Consider the following 18,183-nt stretch of genomic DNA (forward strand, 5'->3'; position numbering starts at 1 on the left):
TCTCCCGTAACATTTTCAAGCATGGACGAAATTATGAAACGGCTGGACAAATTAAAATGGCGATTCAGGATGAATGATCTAATCTGGATCCCAACATTTTGAAAAGCTTCATAACTTCTATGCCAAGACGATCGAAAGAGTCATTGCCAAAAAAAGCGATGCTACACATTATTAAAGTTTTTTTGTTTTTGGAAATGAGATCAATTAAAACGTGTTTTTCTAAAAAAAAAGTTGCCTTTGTCTTCAACCCGAAAATCCATTTTTAGAGCATATTTATTTTGAGATGCATGAATCTTGTGAAACAACTGTATTTTAAAAAATGGCATTCTTCTAAGAATCAACCGTGGACAAGTGTTGAATTGAATATTCACAGGAAAGTACAGAATTCCTTATACACAGCTTGTCTTTATAATTATTTCCAGCAGTGTATTGTTGATTGTCTGAAAAATATTTTTGAACCAACGGTGTTGGTTTAGGATAATTGAAGCAATATAAAGTTTGTAGGTGATATCATTAAGCCAATCCGTCATTGTGCGTAAAATCTTTTACGGCATCGAAAAATGTAAAAAATTGTGCTCGATTTGTTGGATTTTTTTAAATTTTAACGCCATGACGCGACGAGTGTGACGACTCGGGAAGGGATGCCAGATGTCGATCGCCAAATAGACACGCTAAATAATATGGTTTTAGCCATCTATTACATAATTGGTCTAGAATATTGAGTAGCTAATTCATGGGTTGATAGAAGATTCGATAGATTGAAATTGGTTAATAGTTTGGATAGTTGCCAGTCGACAAACTGATTGATTTAGAATGATTAGATTTGACTCGGATGAAAGATTCGGGAAAAAAATGATAAATATGTATAAATTTTTGATAATATTCAGATGAAAAACCCAGACTGACCCACAATATTGAGTTGGTAATTTCTAGATTGATGAGCGAATCAAAAGATTCAAATTGGTGAATAATTTTGATAAAAAATCAGATGACTCTAATTGGCTTAGGATTACTGAAACGATGACTTAATGAATGATGTTTAAGTTTCTTTAGTTCAACAACAAAACAAAAACAAACATGATTTTATATAATGGTTCGATAAAAGATTCGAACGAATAAAATTGATGGATAGTTTGGATAATAGTTATTCAGATGAAAGACTCAGATTGATTCAGAAAACGGAGTTGGTAATTAACGATTTGATGAAGGAGATGAATTAATGACGATTAATTACTCAATGAAAGATTTCAAAGATTCGCAAACACCCTTTGCGAATCTTCAAAAAAGATGGATTTTAGACTGCCCCAAATTTGTATGAGAAATGCCAAATTTAGGCCAGATCGGTTTACAAAAAAGGGTCGCTCAACAAGTCTAAAGTTTGTTTGGGATTTTGAGACATTTTGTTCGGGAGGAACTTGAAAATCCAGTTTTCATGAATAACTTTGGTCCCCTTCGGTCGATTTCTTTTGAAAACGGTTTTCCTAAAAGCCTAAACAATGACGAACATTTCATCCGAAGACAGAAATTCAGTTCGACTTATGATAAAAATGTTATTGAACTTCAAAAATGGGGTAACTTTTTTCAGAGTAATATTCATCACCATTAATGCTGCGTCAAAATGTTCGAAGCAGTGTCTTTCTTTAATAGTAATGAATGTCACCATTAAAAAAGATAACAATTTTTGAAGCTTAATAACTTTTGTGTCTTAACTTGAATCGAAATGCAGTCTTCTGATGAAATATTTGTCATAGTTTAGGCTTTGAGAAAAACCTTTTCAAAAGATATCGGCCGAAGGGGACCAAAGTTATTCATAAAAAACTGGATTTTCAAGCTCCTCCCGAACAAAATGTCCCAAAATACTATACAAACTTGAGGCTCGTTGGGCGACCCTTTGTTGTGAACCGATCTAGCCCAAATTTGGCATGAGACCTTGTACTAGGCCTAGGATCAATTTAAGCCTGCAGCGCATATTTTTTTCAAAAGTCGGGTCATTTGGGGCACTCTAATGGATATGTTTTGACAAAAGATCTTTTATCAAATTAAAAAAAAAAAAATAGGTGGAAAATGTTGAATGATGATATTTAATGAACAAAAGCTAAACCATTTTAAGCGTGCATTGCGGAGATGAACGTAGTAAGTGAGAACTGAGACGTGAGTCGTATGAAGAAAGACGTGAGACGTGAGACGAGAGCAGTGTGATGTAAATATGACGTAATAAGTGATCACGTGATTTATGTCTCATCTTTCATCTCTCATATCTCATGTCTTATGTCATATTTCTGAAATCTCATGTCAGGTCACGCATTGCACGTTCTTATAAGGAGTGTATTCGAAAAAAATGCAACACATTGTCTTGAGAATAGCTTTCGAATTTATGGATGAAAATTGATGAAATTTACGGTGAAACTTTCTAATAATATACGTGTACATTTGTACATAATTTGGTGACAATCTGTCAAGTGGTTTTGAGATATCGTCCAATACTGAAGTAAATTGATTTTTTCTTGGGTAGGATCGAGAAAAATCTAGAAACGTCCCAGTAGGAGAGCCAAAAATCAGCTGGAAATAAACTATTCGACCAAAGTTTACATGGTAAATCGTTAAAGAAGTCCTAGAGAATCCAATAGTGAGCTAAAATTTGAATTAAAGTAAAGATGATTGATTTCATGAAATTACAGGAACGTGAGAGTTTTTTAATGCTCAATCCAAAAATATCAATAGAGGGGGTGATGAAAAAGATAATTTTTTCTGACTGGTCCATCTAGCTGACTAATAAACAGACTTGACTTCATTTTCACAAAGTAGAAAAGCTGCCCACCGGTAAATTAACAAAATACGATGGTCAAATCGTGCGAAAATTTTTTGGACTGCTAGTGTGAAGATATTTTGAAAAATTTCGTAATGGACAGCAAAACGAATTCTTTAGCGGTCACCTGGCAGATTTTCAACCAAAAACTTTTCGTTGAAAAATCTCGCCTGTATATCTCGGATGTAACTATGGAGAAAAAACGAGGTTAACGATCTTAGGAAACTTCAAATAACTCAGTGACGATTGACACAATGAATGGCTAAAAATACAAAGAAAATTGCGTCCAATTGCGACCATTTTCCTGCAAAACACTTCAATAGGTCTCACAAAGTTTATACTTTGATTAAGTTGGATCTGGAATCGTGCCATTACGCAAAATCTGTGGTGGAGTGATAAAAAGCCAAATATGTTGTTTTAGTACCGAAGAAGGACAATTGGCCAAATTTGTTATAACTTCAACGACATTCGATATTATGAGTTATTTTGAAAATCAAGCTTCAGAAAATAGAAAACGTTATCAAAAATAGCCTTGATTTGAAAAAGGATGGTTTAAAGTATGCATTATAGATGGCACACGGTATAAAGAAAAACACTTGACAGAACATCACAAAAATTTTCACATGACACAAACATTAAATTATCCAGTAGCTTCGCAGAATATTTCATCAATTTGCATCCATGCATTCAAAAGTTATTCACAAAACAAAATGTTGCATTTTTTCCAATACACTCATAATTAAAAAATAGCCGACTTTGCTTGCTAGAGCTTTAAATAATTCCATGAAATCTTTTTGCAAAGTTTAAATACTTCAATTAATTTCCTGGCTATGCAAAGCAGTTTTTTGAGATTTTTTATTTGCATCCTACGGTTGCACAGCCTTCAAATAAACAGTCAACCCAAAAAACGCTTAAATTAAAAAAAAATCATTTCGAAACAAAAAAAATGTATAACTTCGAATATCTTTTCTGGAATACAATTTAGGCAGGGCCGGATTAAGCCATCGGGGAGCCCGGGGCAATTTTTCTCGGGGGGCCCCTATAATTCGATTTTTTTTTTTCAAATGCTATCCCAGAGAATACAAAACCTTTTAAACGTGTAAAAGAACTGGAGATGAGTTCAGTAGGTATACTGTCTTCAAATAGCCATGTTGTCGGTGTAGAAAATAGTTTCTGGTCTCTTCAAATAAAATTGTTAACCTAGTGACCATTAGGAAGTTTCATATAGATTTGAAACATAGAAAACAAACTTTAAAAAAATGAACAAAATAATTTAATCCACATTCCATAGAGACAGAGATATAAGATACAGATAAATCACGTTATATTCAGAACCAAAATTCAGTGTCTCAAATCTAAATCATAATTTCAAATCAAGTTTTGAGAAACAAAATGTAAATTAAATTTAAAAAAAGAGATTCAAAGTTACAAAGCTTAGTTCTTTTAGAAATGGGACAGTTACGAATGCGTGTATTTCAAAAACCTTTCGTTTGATTTAAATACTTTCTATGAAGGAAATGAAGGTAATCTTATGATAATTCATAAAAAAAATTGACAAAAAATATTTATCGTTTTTTTTTTTAGAATAAGTTTTACTGTATACCAAGAGTACCAAGAGTTACCAAGAGTACCTCCCATCGGCTAGCGCATACTTTTTTCAGTCATGAAAATGATCAGTTTTTCAAACTAATACTTCGTCTAATCTGTATTTTAGGTGCCTACATCCTCTTCTTTCAATTTCTGCTACTTTTCGGACCAATACTTCTCTTTTAAAAGAAACTGAGGACAATTTAGTGGATATAGATGTTTCGAAATTAACTAATTCGATTATTTTTGAGCCACTTTTTGAGCTTTTTTAATGGAATTTCTGCTGGAAAAATCTGGCAATAACGAAGTAAAACCATCATGAGATTAAACTTAAAGTATAATCGGTTAGTATAGATCGTAGTTTGCGAAGGGTTCATAAAAGATTACTCTTTTTAGGCTTTTAAAAACAGCGAAAACCATAGTTTTCGTTTTGAATATTGATATTTTTTTCCACAGAAGCAGAATTTTGGCAAATCATAATATTTTATTCAAAATAACCAGCAAATTCATACACCCAAAATTCAGCCTCTGTGCCAATGGCGTGTAGTCAATTACATAGCATCATTGGTACAAGAAGATAACGCGACCGGTGCTGATTCGATTTGCTCCCACTGGCATTAATCTCCCAAGTTAACCGAATTGCGTATGTCTGAAAGAAACAAAATAAAAACGTTTGCACGTCCCTCCCTATCGCATCACAAGACGAAGAAGGATGGAAATAAATACCGGCCAACACCAGGCAGCCAGCGAACCGAGCACTGTGCGTGTGAATGTAGCAAAAGCAACAACAAAAATATCCTTCTAATTCAATCCACTGGCACCGGCAAACCACGGCCAAGCTGTGCGTGTGTATGCAGTAAAAGCAACAAAAAAAAACATTCCTTCAATTCACCGGCAAATAACCACGCACCGGCCAAGCTGCCCGGCTTTAGCAGCTGTGTATATGTAGCGTGTGTATGTAGGGGAGAGGCGGGCTATATGCGCATATTAAGGAAAGCACTCATTTTCTCCCATATTCCAATAGATAGGAGTCTGAAAACTATATGCACATGAGCGGACATCTGTTTTCTATACGTTAGAGCAATTTTTCTGTTAAAATCTCTTACAGTTTTTGTGAAAATAATTTTATAATAAAAGAAGTCAAAAAAGCCGATTTCCGAAACCGGCGGGCTAAATGCGCATATTTATGTTTTAAGCTATATTTCATTTACACTTGCAATATTTTGAAATTATTTAATTGAAAATTGTAAAAACGGATGTTAAGGATACGTGAAGGCTGAAATTTTGGTGAAATTTTTTACATCATTAGTTCTTTTGCATGAAACATAGTTAAGTATGCCATATGGCCATATTTCATGGTAATATTTTGTTCCGATTTTTATCCGGTCAGTATGAAGTTCTTCTTTTTTCGCTGTAAGATCGTGATTTGAGCGTAGAATAAATGTTTAAATGATAGAGAGTAAAAAATTTATAAGAATAATCTATTTTTCTTGATAAAGGCATTTTACCTGCCTTGATATGGGCATTCAGAACCTGCCTCTTATTCCAATATCTTATCATTTAAAACTTTGCCAAATCGTCCTCAGCCTTCATTGGAATCGGACGTACTTTCACGCGCTCCAATACCAATCTTAAAGGCTATTGTTTTTATGTGTAAGAAGATTACAAGTGTTTTGTGCGCGGGATGAGTCCTTCTCCCGGAGCTCATCCGGATAGGACCATTCCGGAGTGGATGGATCCTCAAGGGATACATGGAAGGTTATACTACATGTTCCTTAAAGCTAAAAAAGGTTTTGAGCTACCCAAAAATCCGTTCGTCATTGCAAGGTCGATCGAGCAGTACGCGGGACAAATAGAAAGTGGGTACTTTGTGAAGAGTAAAGAATGGTACGTGTTAAAAATTCGCAGCAAGGATCAAGCCCGGAAAATTTTCACCATGACTACACTAATCGATGGCACGGAAATCGAATTAGGTCGCCATCCGGAATTAAACAGCCGAAAATTTGTGGTACGATGCCACGAGGTCGCAGGTATGTCTGAGGAAGAACTTCTGAAAGAGCTGTCGCCGCAAAAAATTTTACATGTGAAAAGGATAATGAAAAAAACATCTTCTGGACTGGTTGAAACACCGACACTTATACTGACAATAAATTCGACTGTGATTCCGGAATTTATTAATTTTGGATTCATACGTCTGAGGACACGTCTTTACTATCCACAACCATTAATATGTCGTCATTGTTTGAAGTATGGACATCCGAAAAACAAATGTCTGACAGAAAAGGTCTGCATAGTTTGCTCTGGTATCCACAGCAGCGAAACATGTACGGCCAAATCCAAGTTTTGCGCTAACTGCAAAGGAAACCATTCTCCGCTCGACAGAAACTGCCCAGTATACACGTATGAGACTGCTGTTCTGAAAGTCAAAACCGAACAGAATATAACACTGGAAGCCGCTCGTAGATTAGTAGAAACGCACCACCAAAGTATCACCAGCTATGCAGAAATTGTAAAGAACCACAACGAAGTATTCATGCAGCAGAAGAAGAAACAGCAACCGAAAAAGTACATCGCACCGACCGAACCAAAGCAACAGAAAGACCAACAACAGCAACAACAAATCCAAAAACGAAATCATCACTCGACCGAAAGCATCACACCAACTACAACAGTACACTTGACCGTTTCACCGCCCCGCAAGAGATCAACCCCTCAAGCTTCGCCAATCGCCTCTGGTGACGAGGCTGAAGATGACCAACATCAAAACGATACACTTATCAATTCCGAGACTCGGAAATTGATCAAAGCAACAAATCGTGTTCCTTCCCCAAACCCTTCCTCCTCATCCCAAAACCTACTCCAACCTCCCCTTAACTCTAAAATGAAATTTGACCCTCGGCACAATAATGCTTGTAAAAAGTGAATTGCCTTAATAAATTTTAGTATTAAAAAAAAAAAAAAACTTTGCCGAAAGCTTCAATTTGTTAAAATTCCGATTTCCAGACGAATAAGAAAGAAAAACTATTAAAAGTTTTGTTCACAGAATCTGTACGCACAATAATTAAAGTTCGATATATTATAACAAAACTGACAAAAATCTTGTTTGAATTTTTAAATTTTTCCGACTTTATATAACAATTTAATTTTTTTATGCCATGTGTTAAAAGCGTATTACCCTCAAACTGCACTGATTAGATATGATGAATCTCTAGCCATACCGTCAATCGGCTGTATGCGCATATTACCCAACATGCGCATTTAGGGACACTTCCCCCTAATAGCAGGTGGTAAGCAAACACAGTTCTCATTCAATGGGTTTCCCGTTTCCTTAACTCCCGTTTCCTTTCCCGTTTCCATCAAAAGACAAAGGAATGCATTGAAAGAAGGCCAAACGCCGGGAAGCCGCCGTTGTGCGTTTTTTTCGATTGATCGGTGACAGAAAGCCTATGACAAATATCCCTCGTCCTGCATGAAGCTTGAATAGTACACTGGTTAAAATGCCGGTCTGGCAAGACGCTATGATTGGTAATTTGAGTTCGATTCTCACTACGGCGCTGTTGTTTTAATTTTTATTTTTTTTGTTTCTGGGATGAATTATCCAATAGGAATAGGTTTTTCTTGTTTCGCTTGAATGTAGTGGTCATCATTTTGGTTGGGAGCCGAGTCCTTATGCCAGTTACGGTTTTTCAAACATACCGTTTTCGGCACAGTGCACATTTCAGCGCATTATCGGCACAGAGATATGCTAAATAGGCATTGGATTTTTGCAACCTCTTCTATGGGTGTACTTTAATATACTCGGAACCTTTTCACGAGCAGACATGGTATAGGATTCAAACGCTCGAATTTGTTTAAAAAAGGGTATTTCATAACTTTTATCGTTCATCAGAAATCATCTGTTCCATAGCCTCGGCTATGCAGCTTACGAGCTCTGAAACCAGCAAAAATTTATTGTTTGAGGTGTGGTTTGAATGACTCATTACCGGGCAACACTTTCAGCTTATCGGAGGAATAAAAAAATTGGAAATTTCAGCGATCTACCCTTAGTTTTTCGCTTGTTGAAAATAAAAATGCTGGTATGAGACTTGACATCCCTGATGACCCTAAGCCGAAGTTGCCGATCTTATGTTTCACTCCAATGCTTGATTTGAACTTTGTGGACATTTTTAATAGTATATGCATACTTTTGCACCACTCACATACAGTAATTCTTCGAAAAATCAACGGTTTTGTCAGCTATCAATTTGATTATGATGCATTTTGAATGAAACTGTGCAAAATTATTTTTTTCCATTTTCTCTTGCATCGTAAATATCTCAAAATGCGTAATTTTTTAATTTTGAAAAAAATAGTTCCAATAGTACTTTTTACAGGCAATAAAATGCTGCCAAAATTTTGAATGTCCGATTACTAGTAAACGAGCTATTAGGAAATGAAAGTGTCCCATTTCTGAAAGAACTAAGCTTTAATTCAGAGCAAAAGCAGATATTGCACCAAATGTGAATTTCAATTCTATGTCTTTGAAACACAGACAAATCCTTTTCATGAGATTTTTTGAATATGATTCTCATCAGATAAAAAAATGTTATCAAATTGATATACTAAATGTGACAAAAGTTTCATTCGATGCCCTTAAGGTCGAAGGGGTATGAGTGCGAAAATGATCGGTTGAAAAATAAAATCAGAATAGAGATTAAATGTTCAAAACACAGAATCAGTTATCATTGAAAAAAATCAGAGAAGGAATCCAAATGAGTTAAGTACCTTAAACAAAGATCCTGAATTTTCAAAATTCAGGAAAATTATGAAACTAAACTTCAGTTACTGAAGAAACAACACAAGACTTGAAAATCTCAATGAATTGAATCTGGGAAAAGATAAGATTAAGAACATAGAAATATTCATATTAAGAAAATCACTCAATGATACTAGCAACTCAACTATCAGATCGTTTTTATGATAACTTGAGAATGGTCATTTGGAAAATGATTTGCTGGATTCAGGATATTTACTTCAATAGATGATAAAATTTTGGTTAAATCAGTTGAACATGTTTCAACACGAATTTCAAGTCTAATACAGAAATTGAGATGGAAATTTAATAAAAAAAACCCCCTGTAGTGTCGATTGGTCCAATTTAAGCAACTACAGTTTTTTTCAGTGTTCGGCATCGCTAACTGAAAAGTTAGCGCCGCTAATTAAATCGCTAACTCATACAAAGTTAGCGATCGCTAATTAAATACGCTAAATGTGCCAAAAAAGTTATCGCTTTAAGCTTAAAGCGCTAATCGCTAACTGTTTACCAACATTAAGGCCGGAACAAATATTAAATTTGTCTTTAGTCACAAACTTCCCCCTTTAGATTTTTCCAATTCCCCAAGGAAGAATTAATGAAGTTTCAAGTATTTAATTTAATATTAGATAAATTGATCGTATTTTCATAAGATTATCTGAACAAAACCAAAACTGTCAAAGATAGGAGTTTTAGAGAGGGTCTGTACTCTAAATAAATTAAAACATACGATTTTCGAACAATTAATGAAAGAGCAAAAGAACAAAATGTGAAAAATGGGAGCTATATCTCTCTTTTTTTTTTTTTTATTTTTGTTAAAAATTTACTCGATTTATTGGTTTTGTGCAAAGTAGATAGTATGCAATTTTGTTGCAAATAATCTTTTGTGCAATTCATTTTTTTTCGTTTTGGCATTATTTTGCATAATCCTCATTTAAAATGTTTAACCTGTTTTTCTTTTTTCAAATTTGCCGGAGCAATGTTAAACGTTTATTTAATTTCTAATTGAACTTAAAACGAAGGCTACAATAGTGATTTTATCTTATTTTTATATGAACTGATCTGTAAAATCTTACAAAAAACTGTATAGTGGATAGTCATTAGCTCAACCACTTGAAAACAAATGCTGATGAAGAGATGTTGAAAATAGTTCTGTATTGTTTAACACCTTTTATTGTTATCTTCATCTGTAAAAGATTCTAAAAAAAAGTGTTTAAAGAGAGGAAAATGACACTAAATACATCTTTTTTCTAACTCTAGTACGCATTCCTTCAATAAATCCAATTAAGCAACCAAAATGATGCACAAAGTCACTTTGACTTGATTAATGAAAAAAAGGTTTATTCTGTCACTAAGAATTCGAGAGATTGGTACAAATATATGAGAGTTAGCGATCTTCAATTAGCGGAACCAAAAACTAGCGGAACTTTTCAATTCGCTAAATCAATCCAAACTTAGCGGCTAAATTAAACCGCTAACAAAAAGTTAGCGGACTAACTAGCGAATAGCGGATCAGCGCTTTTGTGCCGAACACTGGTTTTTTTTTAAATTTTACTTTCGAGATTAGGGAGGGAAATGGGCTAAAATTTTTTAAATCAAGAAAAATTTCAATAATAATGATTGAAAAGCGAAAAGTTATTATAATTAGCTGATAGCTGTTATTTTAGTGCAGCAAACCATAACTTAGAAAGTTAACGTAATAACAAACATTTTTTTTTTTTTTTTTTAAATATGTCTTTATTTGTATCAAATCATGATTACACTTATATTACATTATTGCATTAAACTAGGTGTTCAGCTCAATAATGAACTGTTCATAGCCCTATAAGTAACTAGATTATAAAAATTTATTTATAAGATTTAAATTTGCTGAGCGCAACCAAGTTTTTAATGTAGGAGAACATCCTGTAATAGCAAAAATATTTTATACTTAAAACTAAACACTTTCCTAAAATTAAACTAAACATAAAGAGAACGAATCTCTGCGATGGAAGACTGCATCGATTTGCCTCTGAAGTTGGAGATGATTTTGTTGGCCATCTCTTCGATAGATTCAATGCCTGCAATCCGATGAAGATCTTCGGTGCTGTGCCAAGGTGGAAGCCGCAAAATCATTTTCAGAACTTTGTTCTGAATCCTCTGGATGACTTTCTTCCTCGTCGCGCAGCAGCTAGACCAAATCGGAACTGCATACATGATCGCTGGTCGGAAAACTTGTTTGTAGATGAGCATCTTATTTCGCAGACACAACCGGGATTTCCTGTTGATGAGAGAATAAAGAGATTTAGTATATTTATTACATTTAGATTGAATATCTTCAATGTGATTTTTAAAAGTAAGATTCCGATCAAGTGTAAGTCCCAAGTACTTCACGTGATCAGACCATTCTAATGAAACCCCATTAAAAGTTATGGAATGATTTTCATTAGGTTTTAAAAAATTTGCTCTTGGCTTATGGGGAAATAAAATAAGTTGAGTTTTGGAAGCGTTAGGAGAAATTTTCCACATTTTCAAGTAATTCAAAAAGGAATTTAAATTTTGTTGCAATCTACTGCGTACCACCCGTAAATTTCGACCTTTTGCTGAAAGCAAAGTATCATCAGCAAATAATCTTCTACCTTTTCCTTCTGGTACATCAGGAAGATCAGAAGTAAAAATATTGTATAAAATTGGCCCAAGTATACTGCCTTGAGGGACACCAGCTCTAATGGGTGTCCTTTCAGAGTATGAATTTTGATAGCTTACTTGTAAGGTTCGGCTAGTCAAATAATTTTGAATAATTTTGGTGAGATATACAGGAAAATCAAATCGAGCTAATTTAGCTACTAAACCTTTGTGCCAAACACTGTCAAAAGCTTTTTCAATATCAAGAAGAGCAACACCAGTTGAATAACCTTCAGATTTGCTAGCGTTAATCATATTAGTTACACTCAAAAGTTGATGTGTAGTAGAATGTCCATGACGAAAACCAAATTGTTCATCAGGGAAAATGGAATTCTGATTAATGTGAATCATCATTCTATTCAAAATAACTCTTTCAAATAGTTTACTTAAAGATGGAAGCAAACTAATTGGTCGATAACTTGAAGGCTCTGAAGCACTTTTTCCAGGTTTCAAAATTGGAGTTACTTTGGCATTTTTCCATTTATTGGGAAAATAGGCCAAGTGAAAACATTTGTTGAAAATTTTAACTAAAAAATTTAAAGTGCTTTCAGGCAACTTTTTAAGAAGAATATAGAAAATCCCATCTTCCCCTGGAGCTTTCATATTTTTAAATTTTTTGAAAATCAATTTAAGTTCATCAATATTTGTCTCACAAGAACTTTCAAACACATTTTGCTTAGAAAGAATATCATCAAATTCTAGGGAAATTTGAGCATCAATTGGACTTACAACGTTTAAATTAAAATCATGAGCAGACTCAAATTGTTGGGCTAATTTTTGAGCCTTTTCTGAATTAGTTAAAAGAAGTTTATCCCCATCTTTCAAAGTAGGAATTGGCTTCTGGGGCTTTTTCAAAATTTTAGTTAATTTCCAAAATGGCTTTGAGTAGGGTTTTATGTCCTCTACTGCTTTAGCAAAATTTTCATTACGAATGAAATTTAAACGACGTTTGATCTCTTTTTGAAGGTCGCAATAAATTAATTTCAAATAAGGATCTCTAGTACGTTGATATTGGCGTCGACGAATGTTTTTCAGTCGTATCAAAAACTGAAGATCATCATCAATTAAAGGTTGATTGAATTTATGTTTAACTTTAGGTATTGAAGCGGCTTTAGCATTGACTATTGCAGTTGTCAAATTTTCTACAGCCAAATCAATATCTTCTATTGAATTCAGTGGAACGTTTACATCTAAATTACGTTCAATAAAATTCATATATCGCTCCCAGTTAGCCTTTTGAAAGTTAAAAGTTGATTTTAAAGGGTTTTCAATGGGACTTTGGGATAAAGAAAATGTTACTGGAAGGTGGTCTGAATCGAGGTCCGCATGAGTAACTAATTGACTACAATGCTCGCCTAAATCCGTTAGAACCAAATCAATTGTGGAGGGATTTCTAATTGAAGAAAAACAAGTATGCCCATTAGGATATTCAACAGTATAATAACCTGCAGAGCAGTCATTAAACAAAATATTCCCATTTGAATTTGATGAAATATTATTCCAAGATCGGTGTTTTGCATTAAAGTCACCAATAATAAAAAATTTAGATTTATTTCTGGTGAGTTTTTGTAAATCTCCCTTCAAAAAATTTTTCTGTTCACCGCTACATTGAAAAGGCAAATATGCGGCAACAATTATAATTTTCCCCATAGAAGTTTCTAATTCAATTCCAATTGTTTCTAAGACTTTTGTATTGAAAGAAGGAAGAAGTCTAAATTTGAGACGACTATTGATGACAATAGCTACACCCCCACCTTGTCGATCAAGTCGATCATTTCGTAAAATTTTAAAGAAAGCATTGCTTTTCAAGTTATTGTCTGGCTTTAAAAAAGTTTCAGTGATGGCAGCAATATGTATGTTTTGAGTTTTCAAAAATAAAAAGAACTCGTCTTGGTTAGCCAGCAAAGATCTAGCGTTCCAATTCATAATATTTAAACATCTATTTGGATCCATGAGGGAATCGTAAGGTCATAATAATTTTGTTAGCATAATTAAAAGAAGTTTGGAAAGCTTCAAACATTGAATTTGCTTTCAACATAAGCTGCATCATTTCCATTAAATTTTGATGCAAAAATTTTAATTTTTCCTCAGTAATCTCACCCAAATCAACAAAATTGTTAGAATCAGAAGAGGAAGGAGAAGAAAAAGTATTTGAATTTCGGGGATTTTCCCAAGCCTTCGCATGAACGTTGAGACTTGGTTTTTTCCCATTTTTATTAGTTAAACCTGAAGAGGGCAACCCATTTTCAACCACCTCTGAGAATGATAAACAACGAGTCTGGGGCGCAGAATCAGCCCAGGTAACATTAAAATCACTTCGGGTATTACCCAGCCGTGATTCCAATGTAGACCGAGGCTGAATGCGAACAGGCAGGTTGTTTGCCGGCCCGACGTGTGAAGACGAAAAAGAGGAAGGAGGAGAAGAAACTTTTCTGGAAACTTTGGGATTTTTCCTAGAAGCAATAATTTTTGCCCTGATGGGACAGTCTAGCGAATTCGAGGAATGATTACCTGCGCAATTTGCACACTTAAAAAATTCTGTTTTTGGCTTATCACCACCAAAAAGGCATTTAGATTTTTCATGATCGAATGAGCCGCAAAACATGCATCTGGCATTCATTCTACAATTTTTAGTGCCATGACAAAAAGCTTGACAACGACGACATTGCGTAATATTTTGAAGAAAATTGGTAGAAGATTTACGAAAAGGTTCGAATTTGACTCGACAATGAAACATAAGACGAGCCTTTTCAAGAATTTGCAAATTATTAACCTGATCCTTTTTAAAATGGATCAAATAAAGTTCAGGAGCAAAACCAACACTACTGATATTATTCGTGTTGGTTCTTTTCCTCATTTGAATTACTTGAATTGGAGAAAAACCTAACAAAGAATTTAATTCAGCTGTGATCTCATCCGGTGTCTGATCGCCAGTGAGACCACGAAGTACAACTTTAAATGGACGATCACTTCTAGTGTCGTACGTAAAAAATTGGTGTTTTTTATTATTCAAATAATTTAAAACCTTTTGAAAATCATTAAAAGATTCCGCCAATATACGAGCAGTTCCCCTTCGACCGATCTGAAAAGAAATCTTCACATCCTTGACGGAAGTGACGATTTCTTTTCGAAAGGCATTGAAGTCAGGAATCGTGACCGTTATTGGTGGAATCTTTTCGTTTTTAAGAGTATAAGAAGAAGGTTTCTTAGTACTCTTATCAGAATTAAATATGAATATTTCCTCATCACCGATGTTATGAAGGACATCGAATGAATTGGAAATTTCAACTTTTTTGGCAGATGGCCCTGGATTAGGTTCAGCAATCCGTTTTCTTCCGGCCCTTGAGCCGGCCGAAGACTTCCCCATGCTGGAAAGAAAAGAGAAAATATGAATAAAAGAAAATGAAAATAATTTTAGCACTGAAAAGTGCTGATTGAAATACAGGTAAGGAAAAATAAATAATGTAAAATGTTCCTGCAGGTACACAGCAACGATACGATGCTCCGGCGTACGTGTTGACGGCTCAACGGTACAGATGGAAGTGAGGATAACAAACATTATTGTTGTGCTAGACATTTGTATGTAATGAAAATGAGGAAATGTTTTTTTTTAATTGTATTTTTTCTGTTCAGAATAACGTTACTGATTTGATTCGATAAAAAAATGAAAATTTGAGGTGTTTTGCCTCATATTCTTCTTGTTTTTTTTTATTTCGATTTTGTCCAGATTTTGTGTTGAAAATTTTGAAATTCATTAGGAAGATTTTGATATTCTCAGCTCGCAAAATGTGGGAGAGCTCCATCACTGCTGACTCTAGGAGGCCCCCTTAACTTTTTAAAGACAAAAACTATTCTAGATATTATTTCACGGAGGCCTCTTTAGTTTGTATATTTCAAGTTTTCATTCCGATTTTCTAGTTTTGATTTCTTTTCATGGATTTGTAGTTAATAGTATGATTAAAGTAATATTGATATTTCCCTCGGGGGGCTCCCCCTGAGCCGGGGGGGCCGGGGCAATTGCCCCTTTTGCCCCCCCTTTAATCCGGCCTTGAATTTAGGTTTATGCTTTGTTCACATAAATTGTACAGCAAGAATCAAGGAATATTTTTCATCCAAATTTATATTTTTTTGGAACCTTCTGGCGATTTTTGAATGAAAAAATTTGTTTTCCGATACAGTTTTCCATACAAAATTAAAACTTGTTGCGCTAATTCAGGACTGGATGGATCGCTTCCAAATTTTTTGTTGCTATTTCTGACAGCCGAAACAAGCAAAAAAGTTATAGGAGGTGTAAAAATCTAAGAATTTGAAATTTTCATACAATGTTTGCTGCGGTCTAATGTGCATAGTAAAAAAGATTATCACAAAATTGGGAAACAACAATATATTTAAAAATAAAAAAGTTAATTACCTATATCATTCATACGAGAAGTGGGAAATTTGAGATAGGGAATTTAAAACTTTTGGATTTGATTAAGCTTCCTGCTGCGGTGCCCTCGGGCATCTTTCCAGTTGATGCTTTGCTTAAAGAGACCTCCTCTGTCGGGACTCAATCAAGTAAACAGTACTGCACGAATTTTTCAAACAATTAAGTTGAAATTTCATAGTTTCATCGGTTTCCATTTCTCTGTAGGAAATATTTCAAAGTTCGAAAGTTTTTCTTTGCCCCTGGACAATATCGAGACATTTTCCATCCGTTCCTTAAAAAAAAGGAAACAAACCAACCATCATCGTTGCAATTGTTTCACACCGCAAATAAACTCGTTCAAACTAATTTACATCTACGAAGGAAACAGAAAAGGCGAAAGCCCTTCGAGCACTTTACCGAGAATAGAATGTCACACTCGTTTAGTAGTTTGTTATTGTAGCAGTTGTTCGGCTGTGAAATGTATTCAGACCGTTTCCCTGGAAATACATCCTTCTCCCGGCTTGGCTTTTCCATTTCCGTTTTTCCCAACTGCCACCCCACAAAATTGAAATTGAATTGAATTGCAAGGCAGCTGGGAAAGAAAACTGTTTCCTGCCTGGGCACAAACATAAACACTTTTATTTACGGTTCCTGATGTACTGACCCTGTTTTCCATTATGTTATGTGAGGGAATGATTATTACCTCTTAAGAGTGGGCAAATCAGCTCTCCCTGCACGTTTTGAGTGCCGTGCCCCGGAAAATGTAAAGTGAATAAGTGTGTGCGAGCGTGGGCAAGAGCAAGTGGGTGTGGGTTTGAGAAAGTTTCCAACATTTCTCGAGTGGTTGAATGAATTTCACGATAATTGGAAACCCTACTCATTAAGAGTTTTTTGGCTCTGGGGAAAATCGGATGAGGGGGAAACAGAAGGAAAAAAAATCATGTTTCTGAACAGCTGCTTGGGATATTTAGAAAATGCTTCGGGACGTTTCTTCAGTCGTTGGGATTCCATTTGCAAAACAGGGGTTCTGGAGCTTTATTCTTGTGTTTCTGTTAAGATCAGGTAAGAAAGAAGAAAAAAAACATTTCCACATCATTTTCTGTGTTCTTGCTCCGAAAACCGAAGGAACATAATAAAAATGTTGTTTAAATTATGTCAGATTATATAAGAAATCTGTTTAAAGAATTCCGCTACTAATAACTCTTTAATTTCTATTTCAGTATATTTGCATTTTTAGAATATTCAATAAAAAAATCTTTGAACGTTTAGAATACATGGAAAATTAGGAAAAAATGTAAACAAATACATTTATAAAAATGTAAAATATATCTTCAAAGTTTTTGCGGTGAATTCGTGCACCCATGCACAATGGGGTTTGAGGCGGCAAAAAGTCAAAAACTGAACTTTATTGGATCGGTTTTTTATTTTTACTAGTTGATAACTTAATATTTCATTAAGATATTCCCAGTTTTTCAACCCATTATCTTGGATACCGAACGCACCACAGACATCAGACACTGAAAAACTTATATGACGAAGAATAGATTTTAAATCACATATATTTCTAAGGAAAACATTTTATCTTAAATTTCAAGTACCCAATATGAAAGCTTATATTGAAGTCTTTCATTAGAACCATTCAAAATTTTTACACACTAATCTGATCTATGATAAAAATGAGTATATAAACATTTTTCCAAAAGTCAAAAACTTCAAAGCTTTGGAAAAAGCCCCGCATTGCCCCATACTCTTTTCACTTTCAAGATCTAGTTTAAGGTGCTAAAAATACAATTAAAACGATTCCACCGTTTTTCGAGTTAAAGTCAAATAAAGCTAAAAATATTATGCAAATGGGTAATTTTTACCCATTAATAAGTATAAATCATGTATGGGGGCTAACCTCTCCCCTCCTACCCCATTGGGGTT

At 34.5% G+C, this 18,183-nt stretch overlaps 1 protein-coding gene across 1 annotated transcript; it reads left to right on the top strand.

The window, feature by feature from the left end:
* The first annotated feature begins 6,077 nt into the window (after positions 1-6,077).
* On the top strand, positions 6,078-7,316 carry LOC129742824 (uncharacterized). The gene has a single exon (XM_055734764.1). The coding sequence runs from the start codon at positions 6,078-6,080 to the stop codon at positions 7,314-7,316; it is 1,239 nt and encodes a 412-aa protein (XP_055590739.1).
* The last annotated feature ends 10,867 nt before the right edge of the window (positions 7,317-18,183 follow it).

This window comes from Uranotaenia lowii, chromosome 2, assembly GCF_029784155.1.
Source record: "Uranotaenia lowii strain MFRU-FL chromosome 2, ASM2978415v1, whole genome shotgun sequence".
Taxonomy (NCBI): Eukaryota; Metazoa; Arthropoda; class Insecta; order Diptera; family Culicidae; genus Uranotaenia; species Uranotaenia lowii.